General features: G+C 43.7%; 2 protein-coding genes across 2 annotated transcripts; one reads left to right on the top strand and one right to left on the bottom strand.

Annotated features, from left to right (window-relative positions):
• Positions 1–306: 306 nt before the first annotated feature.
• LOC125519222 lies at positions 307–5350 on the top strand. The gene is made up of 6 exons (XM_048684093.1): positions 307–659; positions 1563–1757; positions 1940–2056; positions 2142–2291; positions 4541–4599; positions 4991–5350. The coding sequence occupies exons 1-6, from the start codon at positions 471–473 to the stop codon at positions 5124–5126; spliced, it is 846 nt and encodes a 281-aa protein (XP_048540050.1). The 5' UTR covers positions 307–470; the 3' UTR covers positions 5127–5350.
• A 287-nt stretch (positions 5351–5637) lies between these two features.
• On the bottom strand, positions 5638–8296 carry LOC125519221 (uncharacterized membrane protein At1g16860-like). The gene is made up of 4 exons (XM_048684091.1): positions 7253–8296; positions 6589–6729; positions 6285–6499; positions 5638–6192 (listed from the first exon to the last, which is right to left on the bottom strand). The coding sequence occupies exons 1-4, from the start codon at positions 7934–7936 to the stop codon at positions 6000–6002; spliced, it is 1233 nt and encodes a 410-aa protein (XP_048540048.1). The 5' UTR covers positions 7937–8296; the 3' UTR covers positions 5638–5999.
• Between the last annotated feature and the right edge of the window lie 12889 nt (positions 8297–21185).

Below are 21185 nucleotides of genomic sequence, written 5' to 3'. Positions count from 1 at the left end.
GTGTTGGATGCACGTGTCGACCCAAATGTGGAAGCAGACATCCTTATCCGTCTGGCCGACCCAAACAGACAAAAAGCGGACGAAATCGCCGTCCGTTTAGGTCGGCCCGTTGGAGTTGCTCTTAGACTTGCATTGTAATTTCATACTCCAAACATTGGAAGCCAAAACAAAGTTCATTTTTCATTGTGAACAAACAAAGGGGTAGCAGTATAAATTTAGGTGCAGCACACTTGCCAGGGGCTGGGTAGGGGCCGGCGGCGGTCGTAGTCCGCCGAGAGCCCGAAAACACCGTGGTCTGGCCTGGCCGTGTGGATCCATCCATCAATCCATCCACCCGAGGCGAGGGCGAGACGGAGATATCCCGTGTGCGTCCCGCTGTTCGCTTCTCCCGCATCCCGATAGCACCAGCAAGCAAAACCCCCCTCCCCTCTCCATCCAGTTCCCCCTCCCCCTCCCCCGCCCGCCGTCCCATGGCGTCTCTCCTCCGCACGGCCGCCGCGCTCGCGCCCCCACCGTCGTCCGCCCGGGAGACGCGGCGGCCGTCGTGCGCCGCCTCCCTCGCCTGCTCCCGGCGCGCGCCGGCGAGTCCGCTGCGCGCTCCGCCTCTGCCCGGGCCATGGCGATTGGGGCCCGATGAGGCCGCGCGTACGGCCACTCAGGTGAGGCGTGGCGTCTCCACCCTCAGTGCTTCATCTGTAGCGTTCGTAGATTGTGTCGTTTCTTTCATATTTTTCAGTGGATATGCAGTAAATTTTATCTTAGGAAGATGTATGTATTATTAGATTTCTGATGATGTATCGTCTCTGTTGAAAATTGGATGTCGGAGTTGGAATTTTGTTCTGGGCACGCACAATTTGCGCAGTAGTACCATCCTGTCTGTCTTGAAAGTGATTATATGACCATCATCTGCTTTGCACTAACATCAGTGGCACAGCCAAAGTCATTTCCCGCTAGAGTTGCTTGTTCAGACATTTGTAATTGAAGATCTCATTTTCCTAAAAGCCTAATGGCTTTAGATGCAAAACCTTTTGAACATGGGTTGTTGGGTGCAAATTGCAAAGTGTAGTATCTCTTTTTCAGTTGGACAGCTGCTGCCATATGCTGTTGTCTGTGTCATTCTTGAGTGGCCTTGGTAGGAACCTTGGAACTTTAAAGTGTGATATTTGCTTTTCAGTTGTTTTATGTTCAGTTGAACAGGTGCTGCCATATGCTATTCTGTGTATTGTTTTGACTTTTGAGTGGCCTTGGTGGGCATCTTTGAACTGCTATATGCCATAAGACCTGAATAGGAATCTTTGAATGGTTTATTCTTGACGAGTAGGAATCTCTGGAATACCGTATGTAAGTCCAGTAATGACGAAAACATTTTAGATGTGCCGGACACATCCCTGTGCTTCATATCTGACATGAATAGACGAGTATAATCAATTCCGACCATTGTGCATGAGAGTAAACCATAAATCTTAGATATTGCTCTACTTATTTGATGTCAGTATGCTGTAATATATTTGGTTTTCACTAATGATTTACTGCCAGGGGCTGTTTTTATTGTGCTCGTATAGTTTCTCTGCCGATACATGAGAAGAGATGGGCATGAAGGTGATGGGAGAACGCAAGGACAAGACGAACCTAGTATGTTTGGGCCAGATGATGACGATGGTGCAAAGATTCCTACTCAGGTGGAGACTCTTGTTAGAGGCACTGCAATAGTTGATGCTCCAGAATACAAGCCGCTCCCAGATCTCGATTACCTTCAGGTGCCTTGTACTGTTCTATTTTCATTTTATTAAGTTAACTTTTGTGCCCATTAGCCTCTAAGCTTGTCTGGGATCACCGCATATTCCATGCAGTTCATCAATCTTTAGTTAAATATGTGTATCAATACATTATTCGTTGGTTTATACTATGGGTTAATCTCACTTTATTGGTAATAATACAGGAATTACTGGCTATTCAGCAGCAAGGACCCCGATCAATAGGTTTCTTTGGTACCCGCAACATGGGGTATATGCATCAACAACTTATTGAGATCTTGAGTTATGCCATGGTCATAACAGTATGTCACTGTGCTATATGTTATTATTGTTCATTACAATTTGATTCCTCCACACCTCTAGTTAATGTTTACATGTTAATTGCAGAAAAATCATATATTCACATCTGGTGCTTCTGGGACTAACGCAGCTGTTATTAGGGGTGCTTTGAGAGCTGAGAAGCCAGAATTGCTTACCGTAATTTTGCCTCAAAGTCTAAAGAAGCAACCTCCTGAAAGCCAAGAGCTATTATCCAAAGTAAGAATATGTGGTATTTCAGTTCTGTATAGGTCATTTCTAGTTTATTTTTGTTCCATAACTTTACTAAGAACCCTAAATAGTAAATACACCACCTTTCTTTTTAGATTATATTTTCTACTCACGCCAACTTGTGATTGTATATGTCTAGATTGCTCATCACAATCTCATGTGTCCAAAACCAAATTATGGAAAAATTCATTATGTGAGAATTCCACATAAAATTGAATAACATGAATTCATAAGCTGAACCCCTCAATCAACTTGCGAATGAACTGTGTCTATTGGACCTAATTCATGGTCAAAGATGATAATCAACAACTGATTCAATGGCTTGTATTATGACTTGTGAAGTTTCAGGCTCCCATTATCACCTGATATGTCCATTATGAACAATCTTAGAAATGCATTCATTTATTCTATTCTCATTCAGACATTGGATTTTTAATCTTCATCGTACAATAGAAGCAAGTGAGGGGAAAAAGCCTGCCGTGCCCTTCCTCCTTGATCTTGTTGCCTCTGCCACATCCCCTCTCAAAGCTCCTCTTTCAGGCTCTGGGCTCATTTTTGGTTAGCCTCGGGAACTAGAGTGAAGGGATCACGAATGATCTTCAAAAGCCAGATCTTGATCTGGACACCCTAGGATTTAGACTCCTGGATCTACTACTCCCCACCTTCTCCGCCCACTTAAACGAACTAGTGTGGTTAAGGTATCCCAATCTCCTGTCCATGGGTGGTAGCCATCTTCAGACTGTTTGCTGGTAACCCTTGGAGTTGCTGGTGCAAACCCCACTGTCAGACATCTGAGCCAAGGAGGTGGTGCTATGCTGGAGAATATGTGCTTCATCGTCTACTCCACCAGTGGGGATGATATAGTTTACTTCCCCAAGCCCAAATACCAGTCTGTAGCATTTCCATTTCAGGGTCCTTTGGTGTCCTGTGCTGAAATTTTTCTAACCTGTCCAGGTTCCAGAGAGATCTCAATCTTCTGAGGCCATCTTTCCTTAAAAAGTATAACTGTTTGCTGGTAACCCTTGGAGTTGCTGGTGCAAACCCCACTGTCAGACATCTGAGCCAAGGAGGTGGTGCTATGCTGGAGAATATGTGCTTCATCGTCTACTCCACCAGTGGGGATGATATAGTTTACTTCCCCAAGCCCAAATACCAGTCTGTAGCATTTCCATTTCAGGGTCCTTTGGTGTCCTGTGCTGAAATTTTTCTAACCTGTCCAGGTTCCAGAGAGATCTCAATCTTCTGAGGCCATCTTTCCTTAAAAAGTATAACTGTTTGCTGGTAACCCTTGGAGTTGCTGGTGCAAACCCCACTGTCAGACATCTGAGCCAAGGAGGTGGTGCTATGCTGGAGAATATGTGCTTCATCGTCTACTCCACCAGTGGGGATGATATAGTTTACTTCCCCAAGCCCAAATACCAGTCTGTAGCATTTCCATTTCAGGGTCCTTTGGTGTCCTGTGCTGAAATTTTTCTAACCTGTCCAGGTTCCAGAGAGATCTCAATCTTCTGAGGCCATCTTTCCTTAAAAAGTATAAACTAACAACACTATGTTTATTGACCGAGTAGTATCTTATCTGGTGATTTGAGTTAACAAACAAAACTGCATAACTAAAATTGTAGGGATTCCTGAGGCACCACCAGGGGAGTGTGGCGTTGCAAAGACCTGGCTCCATGGGGCTCGTTTTGCAAAAAATAATAAATAAATAAATATATATAGAAGTTTAAAAAAATTCAATTTTTTCCTACAAATACATATGCATATTCTTCAAGTATGTAGAAAATTTTATCAACTAATTTTATTATTTGCATGCTACACAAAAAAGACAAATACCTGACACAGATACTACAAAGAAAAAAGCCTATTTTAATCTGTGTATTTGTCTTTTTTGTGTACATCACATATGAATATATATGTCCATGAAATTTTATGCATGTATGCTACAAGTATATGTCTACATGAAAACATTTTTTCAGATTTTTTCGAGATGCGGAAAAGGTATTTCTGCTGAAAAAGAAAATCAAGAGCTCAATGGAGCTCGGCCTGTGCAGGCACTTTTCGACCACCAGGGCTCCTATAGGATTCTTGGCAACTTACGAGATCAGTACTGTAACATGTGTTAATTTGAACAAAGTGCCTCGCAGAAATTATTTCTTATCCTGCTTTAGCTTGCAAAGCTGATTCTGTTTTCAGGTGGTACATTGGATATGTTTCAGTGACATTCTGTTAATTTTTAGGTACAAAACTTGATTGAGAAACCTCAGTATGACCATTTACCACTAATTGAGGCTAGCAGGTTTGTTAGCTTTCTGTTCAAATTGCTTTCAGTTCTAGTGTTATGCATTTTGCGTTCCAATTTCAACAACATTTACGTATTATTTTGCTTTTAAATATTAAATAGTACTCCCTCCATCCCATAATATAAGAGTGTTTTTTACACTACACTAGTGTAAACAACGCTCTTATATTATGGGACGGAGGGAGTAACATAGTGTTTGGGCTCACTTTATGTTGTTGCTATGTCTGAGTAGTTTCATCACAGTCGATTTGTCACACTTGATATTACCACTCTTAATAAAACATATATCATGATTTTTGTGTTAGCCTATTTTTATTTGAGAGAACTGCTTTAGATTACGTTTCTCTTGTGCCATCACATTATAAAAACAACTCTTATGATTTTTCAGGTTATGCAACATGGACATCATCTCGAAGGTCCAACAGGTGATATGCTTTGCGTTTCATGACAGCAGGCTGCTGATGGAGACCTGCCAGGAGGCAAAGAACATGCGGAAGATCGTAACGCTCTTCTACTTGGATTAGCTAGCACCTCGGGGCGCTTCTCCCCTTTTTGTCCGTAGGCCGGTGAACGGGATGCTGTCATTCCTGTATACACTAAAGCTCTGGAGTAGGTTCAGGTTTGGGGCATAACAGTGCGTCTTCGGGCATTTTGCCCATTATTCAAATTCTTGGTAGAAACCAAATAAGCTTGTCGATATGTCTAGTCTGTCAGTAAAGAAAATAATTCAAGTTCTTATTATTAGTAATTTCAAAGGCTACAGTATTGAAAAAACTGTTTCCACCCTCAATCAAAAAGAAAAAGGAAAAACTGTTTCCGAAGGCTGAGTTGACGACTTATTCAACAATGTCAGTCAGAGGGCTGCCAAACCTGTTCAAAGCTACTACCTCTGTTCCTAAATGCAAGGTGTTTTTGCAGTTCAACTGAACTGCAACCTCGAACGGAGGTAGTAGTATATAATTTCAGATGTTTTGGGATCTCTGATGCATTTCACTCAATGCGAAATCAGTATTATTAGTACATGTGAAAAGCATATGTGGTTGAAAAGTGAAAACAATGCAAAACCAATCTTTTACATGCGTAAAGCACACCTTGCTGCAAACAATGCAAAGCCAACCCTTTTATATGAGAAAGGGTGTCTACAATGGTTTAAGCACGCTGTGATCCAAAAAGTGACAGAGCTGTACTTGGAGAAGAGCAAAAAAAAAAAAGGTGCTGCTACCACAGCATCAAACCGGCAAGCCTATAAACACCACTCCAATTTACAGCATTCAGTATGCATCAGATCCTTCTGCTGCGAAAACCTAATATGGTAGGCGCTGAAACTGTTAATATAGTCAGCACTGAAACTGTCAAAGCAGCTCGAGGCCGGCCGGTCAGTCGTCGCAAGCTTAAGCTTAGACCATGTAGACGCCCTCGTCGGGGTCGTCGCTGCCGATGAGCACCAGCCCCTCGACGAGCACGGGGAACATGCACCTCGCCGGCTGGCAGCCGGTGGCCACCACGCCGTCCGGCGCGTCGACGACGTCGAAGGCGTGGTGCCTCTTCAGCACGCCGATCACGCTCGCCGTGTCTCCCTCCCTGATGAACCTGTCAAGAAAAAAGCAAAAAGCTGGTTGCAGTTTTGCTGAACATGTGACTTACATTGTTGTGCTCTGAAACTGAGCCACCAAGACCCTTACCCTTCTTCGACGCGCACGGCGCCGTCGCAGGACACGCCGGTGCTCGCCGCCCAGCTCTTGAGGCTCCGTGACGCGCCCTTGCCCTTGCCGTCGCCGCCGTCGAAGCTGATGGTTTTCCGGTTGATCATCCAGGTGATCTTGGCGCCTTCTCCGGCGCGCACGTAGAACCTCCTCCCGGTGTTCCTGTCGGAGATGTAGAAGTTCGTCGACCGCGCCTGCCAGGGTCAAAAGACATACCGTCAACACCTGAGTGCACTTGTTCAGGCAGTGGGTTTATGAGGGTGGTAGAGCCTGACTGACTGACCTCGGAGTGCCGGAGCTGCCACCGGGAGCAGCAGCAGGCCCACGCCCACCCACGGCGGCCGTACATCCGGACCGACGTGAAGACGCACCGGGCGGCGTCGTGGAAGCAGGCCCCCACGGGCACCCGGCCGCAGGTCACTTGCTGCAATGCAAAGCACCACACGGCGTCAGGCCATGTCAGAGAATAAGCTTTCAGTAACCACACGCACACTGACACGGTGTAATCTTTCGCAGATCATTGTTGCTTGCAGAGATAATTAGCGACGCATGCAGTGCCTTGGTGAAGCAAAAGTGGTCTGGTAGCTTGTGCTCCACCAGAGGTAATGCATGGCAGGGAAGCCATTGACCACCACATGTTGCTTGAACCCGTTTTTGACAGCCTCTGACGCTTACCATATGCAAGCAAAGCAGCTCCAGCAGTTTGGACTGCCGGGTTAGATTGGCATATGCGTCGCTTGCTGCCGAGCTAAGCTTCAGCAGACGCCTCTGAAAGCTGAATTCTGGCACGCTCGAGCTATATTCGATTACGATTGGCATAAGCAATTAAATCGGCATGCAAATTCTTGCTAAACAAGTGAAGAAACGGTGTCTGATCATTGATCAACGTAGCGATAATGAGTATTGCACGTGAGCAAAACAGAGAGGTATGAGGCGCGGCGGCTCACCCCGGTGATCTTGACGAGCTCGCCGATGGGCATGTCCCCCTGCTCGAACACCGTGTCGGGGGACAGCCGGAAGAACCGCTCCGCCTCCGCCGCGCACCGCAGAAAGTTCCAGGAGAGCACGGCCGCGGCTGCCGCCACCGCGCCGCCCGCAGCCGCGAGCGCCTCCCACCGGCGCCACGCCACGAGGAAGAACAGCCCGGCGCCGACCCCGGCCGCGGCGGCCACGAGCACCAGCACGTAGCACGCGAACGGGACCGCGAGCTTCGTGCTCCCGCGCGCCACGACGGGCGCCGCCTCCTCCATGGCGGCCGCGCGCCTCCGGCTCGCCTTCCTCCACGACCCTCCGCGAGCCGGCGACGGCGAAGGCGCGGCGGGAGGCGACGGGCCCACGAGGAGGCCAGAGTGCGAGAGCTGCGACAGCGGCCCGGACGCCGACGGCGACGGGGCAGGCCGGGGCGGCAGCGGCAGGTGCCCGGAGCTGCGGCGCGAGGAGGAGGCCGGGGACGGCGCCTGCGACTGCCACGACGAGGAGGCGACGTCGAACATCCGGCCCAGCTCGCCGGACCGCGACAGGTCCCCGCCGGTGTACGGCGGCGTGGCCACCGACCCCGACGACAGCTGCCGCTCCCGCTTCCTGTCCGGCGCCCGGCCGGACACGTACATGCCGCTCCCTATCTGATGCATCTCGACCCCTCCCTCCGTCCCTCCTCCGGCCGCCCCTCGTGACGCACGCCTGGCCGCCGCGAGCAAAAGCGATCAAGCTGGCTAGCTCGAGTAGTGGAAGCAGCACAAAGAAGAAGATGAAGGTGACGACGACGGCGACGGCGTGATGTGAGGGCGAAGGCTAGCTGCCGCTACGTCTTTAGCATGTCGTGATCGACCGGGCTATCGGGAACAGGGCGGCAAAGGACCGATCGACGCAACGGTGCGCTGCACTGGGCGCTAAGCAAGTTTTTATTCGGCCTGCTGCGCGCGTGTTCGTTGCGTGGTCGCGAATTAATTCGAGGTCGGCCGGCGTGACCGCTCCGGGCACTATCGATCGGTCGGAGCAAAACCGTTAGTTAGCTCAGCTTGGACCTAGTGGCTTTCGCTTTGCATCTGATCTGGACATCTCGGGCAGCTAATGGAGCGTGAGCGAGCAATACGGACGGAAGGTGGCGGTGATGCTGAGGAACCACGCGCTCTTTTGGCCGGCAACACGAGCGTACGTGGCGGGCGCTTAGGCGCGCGTGGTAGATCTATATATACGGACAAGAGACGTCATTATATTCTGCAAATTTCTGCCGGCGCGTGTATCTTCCATTTCTGCCGGAGCAAACCGTTGTTGTATTTTCATGACGAACATAGCACATTTTTTTTCTGGATTAGTCTTAGTTATATCTGGCCATCTGTCGGGCCGGGCCGGGCTTCGGCCCGAGGCAAAAAACCTAGGCCCAAGCCTGGCCCGGGCCCCTTCCCTAAAATGTAAAAAAGCCAAGCCCAGGCCCGGCCAATGTGTTCTTCAGGCTAAAAAATCAGGCCCAAGCCCACCATGGGCAAGACCGGGCCGGGTCAGATCGGGCTTTTTCGGGCTGGATATCCCATGACCAGGTATAGTAGTCTTAGTAATATATAGTACAAAGGAGAAGGACAAACATATTTTGTTTGTTAAGCACTCAATTGCACCTCACAACTTAGTGTTCAACCTAATGCTTTTATCAAATGTGTGGAATTTAGTTTATATCACTACTTTTGCCTACTAAGTGTGCTCCCCCACATAAAAATTATATCATTTCGTCAATGTACCATAAATAATTAACCTTTGTTGTCTGGATTACTGGACATAACAAAACAACAATCGGATACTTTCACGACGCGCCACGCTTGTGTGGCAATCCAAACAAACATTTTGTTGGACATATTAGCAATTTTCCTATATTGATTTAATCCATAGTTAAACATATGAGCATGTACGAAACATAGAATAAGAACATCTATGATAACAACACACGATCCTACTGTTCAGATATGGTTGTTGCGAAACATGTCCATTAATGACTCGTAATTGATTAAAAATTAATTTTCCATTTTGAACAAGCTCGAATAGCATGTGGAAGAGAATCCATTATATGTTGTTATCAACTCTCCTCCAAAACCGGTGTGGTAATGAACTTCCCACCATGTCTTGAAATCCCACATGGGATTGAGATTTTCCAGAAATTATTTCTTATATGGCCCTAGAGCCCATCTATAATTCAACACATTCTTCCATATGTTCACTGATTTAAATAAATGGAACATTATTTCATGGCAAAGTAGCAACACATTAATGTGAAGGATTGAGAATTGTGAATCATGAACAACTTGTTACGGTCATGTGATTGAGACCAGGGTTGAGATAGAACACCTAGAGGTCGTGCCGTTGGAAAGATGTAGTAACAACCAACGTTGATGACCCGAGCTTCAAAGTTGTCCCTGTTTAGCAGCTTGTCCTTAGCGCGGAAGATGAAGATTGAGGATATTGTGAATAAGATGAAGGTCCATATTAGTTTCTTATGGACATTTTGTGCCGAGGAGATGAAGAACGAGTATAATAGGCCAAATGCATTTTTGCTCTTAGTCGAAACCACCCCATGGGTTTTGCCCCTACTTTTTAGCTTTGCTCAGTTTTGCCCTTAGATTTGTCTCTAAGGCCGTTCAAGTGCCCTTTGACCATTTGACCAATACTTTGAAAATTCATAAAAAATCATATGAACTCATAGAAATGCAAATAAGATACGAAAATGTTCAGAAAAGCATTACCTTTATGTGCATGTCATTTGCATTCAGGAAAAAAGTACTGTTTAAACTACATGAGGTTGTTAATGTCATCAACATTGCGAAACATAAAAAGGTATATGCTTTTTCATGAATAAAAATGACATGAAAATATAGGTGATGTTTTTTTGAACATTTTGATATCTTATTTGCATTTTTCCGAGTTCATATACTTGTTATGAATTTTCAATGTAATGGTCAAAGTCGTTTGAAAATCCATAACAAAATTCATATGAACTTGAAAAATGCAAATAAGATATTAGAATGTTCAGAAAACATGCCTATATTTGCATTCCATTTTTATTAATGAATAAGTATTTTTATACCTTTTTATGTTTAAGAATGTTAATAACATTAATAACCTGAAGTAGTTTAAACAATACTTCTTTCCTGAATGCAATTGACATGCACATAAAGGTAATGTCTTTCTTAACATTTTGATATCTTATTTGTATATTTATGAGTTCTCATGAGTTTGTCATGAATTTGCAAAGTATTGGCCAAATGGTTAAAGGGCACACAAATGACTTGAGAAAAAAAATCTAAGGGCAAAATCGAGCAGAGCTGAAAAGTAAGGGAAAAACCCACAGGCTGGCACAATGCTACTTGTGAGCTATGTTGGGATTTTCCTCGAAGAGGAAGGATAAAGCAATATAGTAGCAGATAGTATTTCCCTTAGTAAAGAACCAAGGTTATAGAACCAATAGGAGATTCACGAAAACAACTGGCGACATTACCTACACACAAGAGCAAATACTTGCACCTAACGCGAGCAAGAGGGTTGTCAATCCCCTTGTACTCGTTAGTTGCAAGGATCAAATCTGATAGTAGGTGATAGATAAGTTGTAAAGTAAAATAAAAGTAAATAAATTGCATCAAGGTATTTTTGGTTTTTGTAATATGATTAAAATAGACTCGGAGCCATAGTTTTCACTAGAGGCTTCTCTCTCATAAAAATGACATACATTGGGTAGACAAATTACTGTTGGGCAATTGATAGAAACGCGCATAGTTATGACGTTATTCATGGCATGATCATGTACATTGTCATTACGTCCATGACAAGTTGGTTGACTCCTGCCTGCATCTACTACTATTACTCCACCAATCGATCACTATCTAGCATGCATCTATGGTATTAAGTTCGTGACAAACAGAGTAACGCTTTAAGAAAGATGACATAATGTGGACATAATAAAACCGAGCAATATGATTGAACCCTATCATTTTCTCCTTAGTAGCAACAATACAAATACGTGTCTCGCTACCCCTTCTGTTACGAGGTGAGGATACCGCAAGATTGAACTTACTACTATGCACCACTCCAGCTGAAGATAAATCAGTCTAGTTGGCCAAACCAAACGGATAGATCCGAGAGAATTACATAGCTATAACAATCACACACAATAAAGTTCAAAAAAAACTCAATCACTTTTAGTGAATAATCTGGTCATCAACCCACAATTAATTGGATCCCAACAAACACACCGCAAAAGAAGATTACATCGAATAGAGCTTCGAGGAGAACATTGTATTGAAGATCGAAGAGAGAGAAGAAGCCATCTAGCTAATCACTACAGACCTGTAGGTCTGTGCTAAAGTACTCACAAATCATCGAAGGTGCAGCAAGGTTGATGTAGAAGCCCACTGTGTTCGATTCCCCCTCCGATAGAGTACCAGCAGAGGCCTCCAGATGGAACCGCGGAAGAACATAGGCTTGCGATGGCGGAATAATTGTTTTGGGATTAATGGGAATTTATAGAAGTGAAACTAGGTCAAATGGAGTTGCGAGAGGCCCACAAGCTCAGGTGGTGCGCCCCCTAGGGGCGCACCGTTTGAGCTTGTGGCCCTCTCGTAAGTCCTCTGGACTCCTCTCGAAGCTTCTACGATCCTTTCTGGTCCAGAAAAAATCACCGTAAAGTTTCATCGTGTTTGGACTTCGTTCGGTACTATTTTTCTATGAAACAATAAAATAGGCAAAACAGGAACTGGCACTAGGCACTGAGTTAATTGGTTTGTTCCAAAAAATGATATAAAATTGTATATAAAGCATACAAGATTTATAATAAAATAACATGAAACAATAAAAAATATATAGATGCATTGGAGACATATCATACAACTAGGGGCAAAAGTGTATTTGTACCTAATAATTAATGGAGAATACAAAAGAGTTGATTATGGGAAAGATGAACAATGACAACATGCATGAATTTTGAAATTCTAACGGTGCTGGTAGCTAGCGATGAGGGATCCACTGTCCATTGGTGTTTCAAGATTGGTGCCCAGGATTCCTTTATTTTTGCAATATGAACGAGATAAATGGAGAAATATGGAGGTGGACCCCACCATCACCAAGGTATTTATGCCTAGGACCCGCATGTGCTCTTGTTCCATCTCTCTCACTCTCTCCGAAGGCGGCAACAAAGTGCGAGTGGGCGAAGCATGAGCCAACGTGGTGCACCTACGCCGACCATGGGTGGATTTGCTTTCCCCGACCATGACTTGGTCGACATGAAATACCCATTTTCCTTGGCAGGTTGGATACACCTTCTCCAGCCACGACCATATTTGGGGTCGCTGATTCTAGCCACCATCGCCATGCACTGGCGAGCTCCCTCTTTCTCTAGCTTGGTCGATGATAACCCACAAGTATATGGGTTCGCAACAGTTTTCGAGGGTAGAGTATTCAACCCAAATTTATAGATTCGACACAAGGGGAGCCAAAGAATACTTGCAAGTATTAGCAGCTGAGTTGTCGATTCAACCGCACCTGAAGATTAATTATCTACAACATCGTGATCAGTAGCAAAGTAATATGATAGTTTTGATAATAGTAGCACCAACAATGGTAACGATAACGGTGATAGCAGTAGTTTTGTAACAAGTGCAACAGTAACGATAGCAGTAGTGACTTAGCAAGAACAATATAAGATAAATTCGTAGGCATTGGGTCGGTAATTTGTTGGATGATATTCATCATGTGACAGTCATAACAAAGGGCGATACGACACTAGCTCCAGTTCATAAATATAATGTAGGCATGTATTCCGTAAATAGTCATACGTGCTTATGGAAAGAACTTGCATGACATCTTTTGTCCTACCCTTCCGTGGATACTAGGGATCAAGCCCTAACAGAACTAACTAGATTACATGATGAATCTCATCCAAATCCTCACCGACTAGCGAGCCTACGAAGGAATTACTCACTCCCGGTGGGGAGCATCATGGAATTGGCGATGGAGAAGGGTTGGTGATGACGAAGATCGAATATCCCCCTCTCTAGAGCCCCAAACGGACTCCAGATCTGGCCTCCCGATGAAGAACAGGAGGTGACGGTGGCTTCATCTCGTGAAACGTGATAATTCTTTCTCCCTAATTTTTTCTGAAAAAAATGTGATTTTATAGCGTGGGTTTCAGGGTCTGCGGGGCCACCAAGTGGGGACAACCCACCTGGGCGCACCTGGAGGGGGGTGCGCCCTGGTGGGTTGTGCCCACCCAGGTGCCCCCCTTCGGTGGTTCTTGGCTCCAGAAATTCTCATATATTGCATAAAAAATCCTTGCAAAGTTTCGTTCCATTCAGAGAACTTTTATTTCTGCACAAAAACAACACCATGGTAGTTCTGGTGAAAACAGCGTCAGTCCGGGGTTAGTTTCATTCAAATCATGCAAATTAGAGTCCAAAACAAGAGGAAAAGCGTTAGGAAAAGTAGATACGTTGGAGACGTATCAACTCCCCCAAGCTTAAACCTTTGCTTGTCCTCAAGCAATTCAGTTGATAAACTGAAAGTGAAAAAGAAAAACTTTTACGAACTCTTTTGCTCTTGTTTGCATAAATAAGCTTAAACAACACCTAGGTTTTCAGCCAATATTATAACTAACCATGCCGACAAGAACTCTTAAAGATTATATTAATTCATATCAATGACATAATCAGCTAGCGAGCAATATTAAGATATCTCAAACAACAACACGTTATCAAAACAACCATGATATAATATGACAATAGTGGTATCTCGCTAGCCCTTTCTGAGACGGCAAAACATAAATGCAGAGCACCTCCAGAGTTCAAGCAACTACTAAACATTGTAATTCATGGTAAAAGATCCAGTCATGATGCACCCAACATTAGCTACACACAATGCATCAGCATGACAGCAGTGCTCTCAGGTTCTGGCGCTTATTTTAGAAGGTGATGACACAACATAAAACTAAATAGAAAGTCCCTTCGCAGAGGGAAGCAGTGATTTGCAGCGGTGCCAGAGCTCAAGTTTTTAAAACAGAGGTAAATGATATTTTGGAAAATGCACCCTTCTTGTTTACTTCACGACCATCAGTTATCAATATCTTCCATGCTAAGCATGCTAGTGGCGGTTCCCAAGCGATAAAAGTAAAGGTTTACTCCCCCTCCACCAACAATCACACTCCATGGCTTGTCCGAAACAACGGGTGCCGTCCATACCAACAATAGTCCCAAGGGAGTTTTGTTTAATTATTTGCAATTTGAGTTCGGGACTGGGAATCCATATTACCGCCCTTTTCTCGTGCGATGGTGAGTGAATAAACACTCATCCTGAGAATAACCCGCTTAGCATGGAAGATACCGACTACCTCCTGTCGTTCCATGAACGATCCAGGCACACAAAAGGATATTTATTTGAGGTTTTTAGAGATGGCACATGCAAATTTACTTAGGACGGCAGGGTAATACCGCATATAGGTAGGTATGATGGACTCATCTGGAATAACTTGGGTTCAAGGTTTTGATGTACAAGAAGAATTCCCACTTAGTATAGGTGAAGGCTAGCAAATAGGTTGAGCAGCGGCCAGCTAGAGAGCAACAATGGTCATGAACATGCATTATGCATAAGTAACATTGGGCACTAACATGAGTAGGATATGAACACCATGAACATAAATATCATAGAGGCTATGTTGGTTTTGATTCAACTACATGCATGAACATGTGCCAAGTCAAGCCACTCGAACATTCAGAGGAGGATACCATATCATCATACTACATCACAGTCATTTTAACGCAATGTTGATATCCAAGATAAATCACTATCCACCCCTAGCTACTTATGCATGGCATGAGAAACTATAATCTCTAATTGTCATTGCAAACATGTTTAATCATAATGGGCTGAATCATGGATACTAGGTTAAACATATTTACAAAAACAAAACAAGTCGAGTCCATACTCGTTTCTCTCTACCACGGCCAGTTCATCAAATATCGTCATTATTGGCTTTCACTTGCACGGCCGAGCAGTGTGAAAGTAATAATAATATTGCAAGAGTGTCATGGACTAAGCTGGAATCTGCAAACATTTTATTCAATAGGAGAAGACAAGGTAATATGGACTCTTTGTTAGATCAACAATTATGCATATGAGAGCCACTCAACATTTTCATCATGGTCTTCTCCTCAGTATGACTCAATAGAAATAAAAGAAATTCAGAGAAACACACTAAAATATTTTTGGAGTTTTTGGTTTTCTTGAACAAGCAAATAAAAGGGAAAAGCAAAAACGAGAAAAACTATTAACATGGGAAAGCTCCCAACAAGCAAAAGAAGAACAAGGAAATCTTTTTGGGTTTTCTTTTTAGTGGTACAGCTGACTACTCTAGAAAGAAAAATAAAAAAGAAGCAGGAAATATTTTTGTATTTTCTCAAAGTTTTTCAAACACACAAGAAGAAAGCGAGAAAATAAATTTAACATGGATAGTACAGTGAAAAAGTGTGGACACCGACAACTGGAATGAAATATGTGAACATGAATGTAATGTCGGTGGGAATACGTACTCCCCCAAGCTTAGGCTTTTGGCCTAACTTGGCAATCAGTCATTAGTCGAAGAAACCATGGGGTCCATTGTCGAACTACCAAGGAGCGGGCACCCATGGATCCCACTGCCGAGGCTCCTCCTCTGCTACGGCCTGGTTGTTCCGGTAGGCGATGATATCCGCAGGCATAATCCTGTATCCACCCCTGGCAATAGGATCAAACAAAGTAGGTGCAAGCAATGGAATAATATCACGAGTTCTCACACTAAAAACCAGGTTATACGGAATAGAGATGTGAGGGTAATCAGCAGCAATAAACTGGTGATGTTCGATAGCCGCGCGATCTAGGTAAACCTTGGGCAAATGATAATCATGCAGGCATATCTCTACATTAAAGCGAGTCGCCAAATGAGTAGCGTAAATACCACCATGTACTTTACCCTTGGATTTATTAATGTGAAGGCGACGTGCCACAATAGCTCCCAAGCTATAAGTGTTGTCGCCCTCAAGTGCACGATGTAAAACAACAAGGTCTGGGGCACTGAGTGCACCCACCTTCTCTCTAGCAAGCAAGCATTTTGCAATGAAAAGAGTGAAATAATGAACAACAGGAAAATGCAAGCCAGCGACAGTGATACTCGTCACAGTGCGATAAAAACCTTCAAATTCCGTAGGCCTAGGCTCTACCAAACCACCATCAGAAGGAAGCAAGCATATTTCACAGAACTCAGTAAGCGGTATCTGATGGGGCTCAGCGTATAAATTAAACTGCACCTCAGGAGGATTATTCCTAGGAAGGAAAGTAAAACTTTGCACAAAGGAGTTTGTGAGGAGATGATACTGTTCACATTTAGCTGCGATGAAGTTGGTGAGGCTGGCATTAGCAACATATTGTGCAAACTCTTGAAGGATTCCAGCCCCTTCCATGAACGGGGTATGCGGCCATTCGCACAGACGTACTTCCGCCAACTTCTGGGTATGGAGATCACTGTGAGACGACTCCCCAATCACTCCCTTGGAGTTCTTGGAAGTAAACTTCCTAAAGATATTCATATTTTTCCTATGAACAAAATTCTGAAAGTTTTAGTTCACAAAATTTTCTCAACAAAACTTTACAAGGTTGATAGCAACTACTCATAGGGATACATAGAGGCCATAGCAAGCATTCAAACTACTTAGAACTCTAAGAATTCAACATGCAAGATCGTCTACGGCAGCACCAAGAGCAGCTAATTATTCAAAATATAAACCACTAAAGCAAAAACTAATTGGACAAATGGAGGAGTCACATACCAAGCAACAATCCCCCGAAATAGTTTCGGAAACGGAGCTTCGAGCAAAGAGATCGAAATCCGTGGGTTTGAGAGCAAGAACACGAGAGAGAGAGAGAGAGAGAGCAATGGTGATTTTTTCTGGAGGTAAGTGATGAAGTGGTATGAAGGGATAAGTGAGAGGGACCACAACCCACCAGGGCGCGCCTGGGGGTCCTGCCGCGCCCAGGTGGGTTGTGCCCACCTGGTGCACCTCCCTCTGATATTATTTGCACCAAAAATTCTTAAATATTCAGAAAAAATCGTATTGAATTTTCAGAGCATTCTGAGAACTTTTATTTTTGGTCATTTTTTATTGCACAGGAAATTCAGAAAATAGACAAAACATGGCATTTTATTTTATTTAACTAATAAAAAACAGAAAACAAAAAGTAGGGATAGAAGTTAGTACTTACTAAATTCATCAACTTCATACCTCTCAAAAATGATCCATTAATAAGGTTGACCAAGTCTTATTAACAACCACTTTCGATTAGCATGAAACCGAAGAACTTTCGTGAATCACTAAGTTACCTCAACGGGGATATGAATGTCCCCAACAATAAGCATTTCATATTTATTTTTAACAGTAGGTAGAGGTAGTTGAAAACTTCCAATAGTGATTGTCGGAGATTTTTCAATAACAGTAATGAAAAGTGACCTTGCTTTTATTGCAATCAATAATAGCCCCTGCAGTATTCAAGAAGGTTCTACCTAGGATAATCGACATGTTGTCGTCCTCGGGCATCTCAAGTATAACAAAGTTAGTCAAAATAGTAACATTAGCAACAACAACGGGCACATCCTCACAAATACCGATAGGTATGGTAGTTGATTTCTCAGTCATTTGCAAAGATATTTCAATAGGTGTGAGTTTATTCAAATCAAGTCTTTTATATAAAGAGAGGCATAACACTAACACTAGCTCCCAAATCACATAAAGCAGTTTTCACATAATTTCTTTTGATGGAGCAAGGTATAGTTGGTATTCCCGGATCTCCAAGTTTTTTAGGTACTCCATTTTTAAAAGTATAATTAGCAAGCATGGTGGTGATTCCAGCTTCTGGTATTTTACTCTTATTGGTGATGATGTCTTTCATGTATTTTGCATAAGGAGGCATTTTTAAGATATCAGTCAAGCGAGTACGCTAAAAGACTGGCCTCAGCATTTCAGCAAAGCGTTCAAATTCTTCATCATCTTTCTTTTTAGTTGACTTAGGTGGAAAAGTCATAGGTTTTTGAACCCACGGTTCTCTTTCTTTACCATGTTTTCTATTGGGAAACATAGCATGCAATTTCACAAATTTTCCTACACTCACGCAAGATCTATCTAGGATATGCATAGCTACGACAGGGGGAGAGTATGTCTACGTACCCTTGTAGACCGAAAGCGGAAGCATTTGACAACACAGTTGATGTAGTCGAACTTATTCTTGTTCTAATCGATCAAGCACTGAACGTATGGCACCTCCGAGTTTTGCACATGTTCAGCTTGATGACGTCCCTCAAAATCTTGATCCAGCAAAGTGCTGAGGAAGTAGATGAGTTCCGTCAGCACGACGGCATGGTGACGCTGATGGTGAAGTGATCCGCGTAGGGCTTCGCCTAAGCACCGCAAGAATATGACCGAGGGTGTAATCTGTGGAGGGGGGCGCCACACACGGCTAGGCAATTGTCTGTTGTGTGCTAGGCACCCCCCTGCCATATATAACCGAGGTGGAAGGAAAGAGGGGGGAGAGGGAAGGAAGTAGGAATCCCAATCCACACTTTCATTGCCCTCCCCTCTTTCCTTCTCCTCCTCATAGGGCTGGCCTCTATAGGGCGCACCAGGGCTGGTGTGTTCCCCCACTTGGCCCATAAGGCTCATATCTTTGTCGGGGGTGCCCGAAACTCCTTTCCGGTGACCCGATAAGTACCCGATACCCTCCAGAACACTTCTGGTGCCCGAATACCATCGTCCTATATATCAATCTTTACCTCTCGACCATTTTGAGACTCCTCACCATGTCCGTGATCTCATCCGGGACTTTGAACAACATTCGGTCACCAAATCACATAACTCATATAATACTAAATCGTCATTGAATGTTAAGCGTGCGGACCCTACGGGTTCAAGAACTATGTAGACATGACCGAGAAACCTCTCCGATCAATAACCAATAGCGGAACCTAGATGCTCATATTGGCTCCTACATATTCTACGAAGATCTTTATTGGTCGAACCATTATGACAACATACGTAATTCCCTTTGTCAATCGGTATGTTACTTGCCCGAGATTCGATCGTCGGTGTCTTCATACCTAGTTCAATCTCGTTACCGGAAAGTCTCTTTACTCATTCCATAATACATCACCTTGTTACTAACTCCTTAGTCGTTTGCTTGCAAGCTTATGATGTGTATTACCGAGAGGGCCCAGAGATACCTCTCCGATACTCAGAGTGACAAATCCTAATCTCAATTCATGCCAACCCAACAAAACACCTTCGGAGTTACCTGTAGAGCATCTTTATAATCACCCAGTTACGTTGTGACGTTTGATAGAACACAAGGAATTCCTCCGGTATCCGAGAGTTGTGTGATCTCGTAGTCAAAGGAATATGTATTTGACATACATGAAAGCAGTAGCAATAAATTGTACCATCAAATGCCAAGCTAACGGGTGGGTCTTGTACATCACATCATTCTCCTAGTGATGTGATCCCGTTATCAAATGACAACACATGTCCATGGTTAGGAAACCTTAACCATCTTTGATCAACGAGCTAGTCTAGTAGAGTCATACTAGGGACATGGTATTTGTTTATGTATTCACACATGTATTTAAGTTTCTGATAAATACAATTCTAGCATGAATAATAAACCTTTAGCATGAATAAGGAAATATAAAATAACAAATTTATTATTTCCTCTAGGGCATATTTTCTTCAGTCTCCCACTTGCACTAGAGTCAATAATATAGTTCACATCGCCATGTGATTTAACACCAATAGTTTACATCGTCATGTGATTAACACCCATAGTTCACATCGCCATGTGACCAACACCCAAAGGGTTTACTAGAGCCAATAATCTAGTTCACATCGCCATGTGATTAACACCCAAAGAGTATTAAGGTGTGATCATGTTTTGCTTGTGAGAGAAGTTTAGTTAACGTGACTGCCACATTCAGATCCGTATGTATTTCGCAAATTTCTATGTCTACAATGCTCTGCATGGAGCTACTCTAGCTAATTGCTCCCACATTCAATACGTATCCAGATTGAGACTTAGAGTCATCTGGATTAGTGTCCAAGCTTGCAACGACGTAACCCTTTACGACGAACTTTATCACCTCCATAACCGAGAAATATTTCATTAGTCCTCTAAGGACAATTTTGACCGCTGTCAGTGATCTACTCCTGGATCACTATTGTACCCCCTTGCCAAACTCATGGTAAGGTACACAATAGGTCTGGTACACAGCATGACATACTTTTATAGAACCTATGGCTGAGGCATAGGGAATGACTTTCATTCTCTCTCTATCTTATGCCGTGGTCGGGCTTTGAGTTTTACTCAACTTCACACCTTACAATATAGGCAAGAACTCCTTCTTTGACTGACCGTAGAAACTTAATTTTATTGTTACGATGATTTTCCACTTCACTCTGAAATTCTTTGAACTTTTCAAATGTTTCAGACTTATGTTTCATCAAGTAGATATACCCATATCTGCTTAAATCATCTGTGAAGGTCAGAAAATAACGATACCCGTCGCAAGCTTCAACACTCATCGGACCACATACATCGGTATGTATTATTTCCAATAAGTCATTAGCTCGTTCCATTGTTCCGGAGAACGGATTTTTAGTCATCTTGCCCATGAGGCATGGTTCGCAAGTATCAAATGATTCACAATCAAGTGATTCCAAAAGCCCATATGCATGGAGTTTCTTCATGCGCTTTACACCAATATGACCTAAACGACAGTGCCACAAATATGCTGCACTATCATTATCAACTTTGCGTCTTTTGGCATCAATATTATTCATATGT

This window comes from Triticum urartu, chromosome 7 (genome assembly GCF_003073215.2).
Source record: "Triticum urartu cultivar G1812 chromosome 7, Tu2.1, whole genome shotgun sequence".
NCBI classification, from domain to species: Eukaryota; Viridiplantae; Streptophyta; class Magnoliopsida; order Poales; family Poaceae; genus Triticum; species Triticum urartu.
The sequence above is the reverse complement of the archived record's forward strand: the minus strand, read 5'-3'. Positions and strand labels throughout refer to the sequence as shown.

Excerpts from the sequence above, each read along its gene's own strand:
- LOC125519221 (XM_048684091.1), bottom strand. The coding sequence starts at position 7,936 with ATGCATCAGATAGGGAGCGGCATGTACGTGTCCGGCCGGGCGCCGGAC. Across the intron at positions 6,730-7,252 it reads AGCTCGTCAAGATCACCGGG|CAAGTGACCTGCGGCCGGGT; the intron begins GTGAGCCGCCGC and ends TTTGCATTGCAG. Across the intron at positions 6,500-6,588 it reads GGCAGCTCCGGCACTCCGAG|GCGCGGTCGACGAACTTCTA; the intron begins GTCAGTCAGTCA and ends TGACCCTGGCAG.
- LOC125519222 (XM_048684093.1), top strand. The coding sequence starts at position 471 with ATGGCGTCTCTCCTCCGCACGGCCGCCGCGCTCGCGCCCCCACCGTCG. Across the intron at positions 660-1,562 it reads CCGCGCGTACGGCCACTCAG|TTTCTCTGCCGATACATGAG; the intron begins GTGAGGCGTGGC and ends GTGCTCGTATAG. Across the intron at positions 2,057-2,141 it reads GTTATGCCATGGTCATAACA|AAAAATCATATATTCACATC; the intron begins GTATGTCACTGT and ends TGTTAATTGCAG.